The sequence below is a fragment of the Fulmarus glacialis genome, unplaced genomic scaffold, assembly GCF_000690835.1.
Source record: "Fulmarus glacialis isolate BGI_N327 unplaced genomic scaffold, ASM69083v1 C14253019, whole genome shotgun sequence".
NCBI classification, from domain to species: Eukaryota; Metazoa; Chordata; class Aves; order Procellariiformes; family Procellariidae; genus Fulmarus; species Fulmarus glacialis.
The window spans coordinates 2,080-7,585 of NW_009242904.1; the positions used below are offsets into that span (position 1 = coordinate 2,080).

Genomic DNA, 5,506 nt, shown 5'->3' on the forward strand with positions numbered 1-5,506 from the left:
TTAACACAGGCTCAGCCTCTGCTCTGTTTAATAACAGACCACTCCACCAGTGGTCCCACTGAGATCAATCGGGCTGTTCAGAGATAACAAAACACAAATAACACCAGTAGAGCTTAAGCTCAACTTAATAATATTACAGCGGTACAAACTGTGAGTGCTTAAGCAACGTTGTGTGCTGTGCATCTCTTGCAGCACAGGTGATGGCAAACTTATTTTTAAAAGTGAATATTTAGGAATTTAGTTAGGGCATATAACCATTTAATTATGTTGATGCAACAAAAAATAGGATGTTACAGCTGAATTTGAGATGCTTCATAAGGAGAGGGATTCTCCTTGTTTTGACTGTCCCCCTCCATCCCCATATAGCCATCTTATAGGCATACATGTCCCCTTCTGTGTTTCTCCCACCCCCTCTTCCCCCAGAGGATGGGAAGCTTCACAGATCCCATCTCTCAGGCCTTTAAACAAGCAGGTGACAGCAGAGCTTGCTGGTGTCGGTGAGAGCCGAAATGACCCACCCCAGCCCACGTCACCACGCGGGAGGTGTGTGCATCCTTCTGCTGGTGCGGATGGGTGCGTGATCTCCCAGCAGCAGCGGTCTGGTACCACCAAGATGAACCCAAAGCTGCAGGGAGCCTGAAAGGGAGCCTGAAATGTCCCCTGTGCATTTTGACATACTGAAGCTACCCAGCAGTGGGTTGCTGGCGTTAACGTCTTTCTCCTTTTCTCTTTGTTTATTTGCCCAAGTTTGTCCACTACCTCCAATGGTGAGTCATGGAGACTACATCTGCCACCCACGGCCTTGCGAGCGTTACAACCACGGGACGGTGGTGGAGTTTTACTGTGATCCTGGTTACACCCTCACCAACGACTACAAGTACATCACCTGCCAGTACGGGGAGTGGTTCCCCTCCTACCAAGTCTACTGTGTCAAAACAGGTAAGGGAGCAGCAGTGGCATTACTCCTATTCTCTTATAGGTCCCTCTCTTTTAGAGCAAATTTGTTGGTCTGTAATGCCTGGTGAACTTCATCTGTTTCATGGTAAAGTGATGAACATCGATTTTAAGATGCTATTTAATATAGTACCTTTCCAAGATCCTGAATGATCCTAAACCGTTTCAATCATTAGCTCTTCAAATGTATTTTTTAACATCTTCTGGCTACTTTTATATGTAAACAAGCTAAGTTCATGATTGCATGTATTAAAAAAATCAAGGGGAAAAAGCAAGGTCCAGCCCCTGTGGCAGCTTAATGTTAAGACTGCTTTTGGTATATGGCATTGAGTTCATGTGTGTTTTTACAACATACGTATAAAAGATGTCTTGTCCTGACTGGCACTTCTAAGTATTGTTGAAGTATTAATACAAAATAACAGCGGTAATAATCAAACACAACTCTTGTATTGCCTTTTTGTTACAGAACAAACCTGGCCAAATACACAGGAGACCCTCCTGACGACATGGAAAATAGTGGCGTTCACTGCTACCAGCGTTTTATTAGTACTGCTACTGGTTATTTTAGCCAGGATGTTCCAGACCAAATTTAAGACACATTTCCTTCCAAGGTTTGTACTGTTTTCTTTTTTTTTTTGAAGATTGAGGACCTTGATTCAGTTTTCACATTCAGCGCTCCTTGCTGAGGAGGCAGCGCGGCTCACAAGCCTTGCAGATACCACCTTCTTCTGCTCTGAGCAGAAGTCTCTGAACCACCCGTGTGGAAGGGCACCCCCAAAAACCCGCAGTAGTCCTTTCTGCAACTAAGATAAAAAGTAAAGTTTGCCAGATTCACTTTGGGAGTAATTACAGCTCTACTACTGAGAATTGCTGCTTCTGCATGTAAAAATAGCTGACAATATTTTTAAATACTCATTTTCAGGTGCTGGGGGAATTAATTTTTTAACTACTGTAGACTTAGTAATGTAAGTTTTAAGAAAGATTTTCTTTTTCTCTATGGACAAATTTATATTAAAAGTTTGCATTCCCTTCATGAGTATTATTTTCATCACAATTCATAAACATCTCCTACATCTTCCTTTATTTCCATAAAATATCATGCAGCTATGAGCATTTGTCATTGATTCTCACAGCACTCCTCATGAGACAGGTAGGTGGGTATTATTATTACTATCTTACAAGTGGAAAAACAAAGGCAGGCATGCAGAGTTTTAGGCAAAGCCAGTACTGTATCTGGGTTTAGACTTGTCTCTAGTTTTCAACCTGCTCAGTTTGCTATGGACCTTCACTGTGTGACTCCTCTCCTGCGCTTGCTTTTTCTCGTGTCTTTATTCTACCGTGTGCAGAAAACAGAGATGAAAAAGATGTATGTCAGTAAATAAATGCAGCAGAAAGGACTTGGTGATCTTAATGTTAAAGAAATGTGTATGTAAAAGTATACAGATTATACAAGTAATGTCTAAATTTATATGCATATATATGTGCATATATACGGTATATGGGGAGTAGTATACATACACATATATAACTAGGAAGATCTTTAGGGTAATGGGTTGCACTATGGATAGCTTTATAGCCTGTACTTTTCTAGCTGATTGAAATGGCTTTCTGTCCTCTCCTTTTCAGACGTTTTCATGTCCTAAAGGTACCTGGGACCAATTCCCTCCTGCTGGGACTCTACTATGATTTAATTGGCTACTGAACAGATACTTTAGGGTTTAACAGACCTTCCCAATTAATAGAAATGTTTTGCTTAAAAAAGAAACCAGCTTAGTACTAGTTAAGGAAGCCTTCATCCTTTGAAAGTAAGACCTGAAGGAGGCCACAAATCTGGCCACCAAAGTCCTGTCAGCCAGTAGTAGTCATCTCAGTGCCAATTTACATGGGCTGTAAGCACTTTTGTGCTCTAGCACACATCTTTCCAGGGGTTCAGACACTTTTGACTGGTGAACTACATCTGTGATCTTATATCCATGATAGCTACTATGCACCGCACAGCAAATGGTGCTCCTTATCTCTTCCAAGCACCTGTTTTCCCTCCCTTCTCAAAATTGTTCTTTGCATTACTGGTTTCATTTTTCTGATTGTAGCCTGACTGCCAACGTGAACAGAGTTTTGCAAACCCGTGAAGCAAACATTTTTGTGAATGTTAATGATCCTGTAGCCTCATTTTGCATGACTAGAAAGTGCTGTGTTTACTTAAGTTCAGCAGTTGCTCCAAGGTGCCTCTGACATGCTCCTGCTCTCTGTGATAACTCATCTGTGTTTGACGTAGAGGCAACCAGGAGGGCTCCATGGGTGACCCCGACTTTGTGGTGGTGGATGGCGTTCCTGTCATGCTGCCTTCCTACGATGAAGCTGTAAGCAGCGGCTTGAATGCTCTGGCACCCGGATACTCAGCTACCACAGACCAGGGGCATAGGTTGCAGACAGAAGATCAGAATCCTCCTGCTTACCCTGGCCCCAGGATTACAGACACGCTGCCTAGCGAATTTGAGACCTGTGACAGTAGGTCGGGCTCCTCTGAACTGCTCCAAAGTTTGTACCCGTCCCCAGCATGCCAAGCGGCAGCGCTTCCCGGTTCAGATCGAACTGACGTATCCCGTAGCACTGCCGGGGAGGCTGCGTCCACGAGTCCGCGGATTGATATTGCAGATGGTGAGTCTTGCATAGGTGCAATAGGTGAGTCCGTAAACAGGAGCCATCATTTGTTTGTACTGTCAGAGCAGGAATAAACCCAGCTGTCCTGCTCCTACTTTCTCCATGTTTTTCTCCACATCTTAATTTGGACATTTTTTAAACCATACTACGCCATGGTCATAGAGCTTCATGTCTGTGATATGTCGTTGCTAGCTGTGGCACAAGGGATTTGAATCCCAGGCCAGAAGGTTCCTGTCCAGACCCCATAACAGCAGTCTCGTCAACAGGGATGGCAGCAGGCACCTGGGTACAGCAGCGAAGCCAACCACCACCATGCCTGTGTTGGGCTGTTCATCCGCTCCTCAGCTCCTACACTCACAACTCCCTCACATGCCATGGCTTTCACAGCAAAGAACAGGATTTTCTCCTTAAAACGGAAAGCAAATCATGTTTTTGTACTAAGCCAAAATTAGCAGCCTTTATTAACAAGCTCATCATATCTGCGTGTAAAGCAAACTGTTCAGTCGAAAGCATGTACGCATTAAGCCATGGACATGGGAGTCACAGCATAAAGGGAACGTACCCGCAGGACTATGTATGAGAAGGGAGATTGCCATATATTATCATCTGCATTTAAATCAAATATGAGCATGCATTGATATAATTTCATTGAATTCCGACGGAGCCGTATGGTGTGCTGCTCGGCATGTTAAGGAAACTAGATAGCTTTCCTTGGAGACATTTAAAAGGAGTGGCTGTGATGCTGCTCTCCACAGTCACTGAGAGTCGCTAGGCAAAGCAATCTCTGTGATTTATTGGTAGCAGAGCTGAAGCCCAGTGTCCTAAATTTGGTGTGGGTGAAGGTCTGGGTGAGGAAGTCTTCCTGCTTCATAGGGTTGGGGCTAACTTGTGATGGCATCATGAGGGGAAGAGGGCAGCTAGAAGGAGGAGGGAGAAATTATGATAATGCCAGCAAAATTCTCTGCCTACTCTGAATGCTGATTCAGTAATTAGTGTAGTAGAAAGGATGTTTGCATTTGGGTTTTTGTGGGCTTAACACGTTTTAGAAAATCTGGGTGAGTTTTGTAGGTTAATTTTCACATAGGTGTTAGAGCGTAAGTGGGTCTAGAATTGGAGACACTGTATGTGTTGTTCAGATTATTGCAATGTCCATTTCTATTTTTGCAGAATTGCTAATACTAATACTCTGCAAAAGTATAAAGGGAAGTTACAATCAGCAATTAATGCTATTTCTTTTTTTCCCCTAGAGATTCCTTTGATGGAAGAAGACCCTTAGCCTACACAGAGACGTGTCTCCGTCGCATTGCACTGTTGGGTGACGTGAATCATGAGGATTTAGAGATAGAAAAGACTATCTGTGGATTTCGGGAGGGTATTTTCCTACTTACCAATCTTCCACGTGATGATGTCACCAGATTGGGTGTACATCTTAATCCACAGCAGGGATAACAGCATCAGCATTTGGAACAGCAGCAGTTTTATGAATGAATCCTGGGGATTTGATGAGAGCAGATGTAGAAAAAGAACTGTGGCTTTTTAGAAATGAAATGTATATCTGCATTGCAGAAAGTCATGTGGTTCTGTAAGAAATACTATTGGATTTTGATACTAACTGCCTCACAAAAGCATGTCAAAGTATGTAAATTTGCTTATAAAGACTGCTTTAAATGATCTTGGACCTCTAGTTTATGAAGAATCCTTACAAGTTTAAAAAAATACTGGTACTGAAACGCAAAAAAAGAGGAAAGATCCTCTTTGGCTTTCCTATGTTAACCAGGAAGCTTTTGATTTAGTTGTTGGTGATTTTGTTTCAGACCATGTCTGCAGAAAACATAACAGAAATGATGGGATTCATATATACTTTGATGTATGATAGCAAATATATATAAAT

General features: G+C 42.6%; 1 protein-coding gene across 1 annotated transcript; it reads left to right on the forward strand.

Moving 5' to 3' along the window:
• Positions 1 to 653: 653 nt before the first annotated feature.
• SUSD4 (sushi domain containing 4) lies at positions 654 to 5,506 on the forward strand. The gene is made up of 4 exons (XM_009586372.1): positions 654 to 939; positions 1,421 to 1,565; positions 3,230 to 3,612; positions 4,863 to 5,506. The coding sequence occupies exons 1-4, from the start codon at positions 654 to 656 to the stop codon at positions 4,889 to 4,891; spliced, it is 843 nt and encodes a 280-aa protein (XP_009584667.1). The 3' UTR covers positions 4,892 to 5,506.

Bases quoted from the DNA above. Each gene is read 5' to 3' on its own strand.
- SUSD4 (XM_009586372.1), top strand. From the start codon at position 654: ATGTCCCCTGTGCATTTTGACATACTGAAGCTACCCAGCAGTGGGTTG. The intron at 940-1,420 runs GTAAGGGAGCAG...TTTTTGTTACAG, and splicing joins AGTCTACTGTGTCAAAACAG to AACAAACCTGGCCAAATACA. The intron at 1,566-3,229 runs GTTTGTACTGTT...TGTTTGACGTAG, and splicing joins AAGACACATTTCCTTCCAAG to AGGCAACCAGGAGGGCTCCA.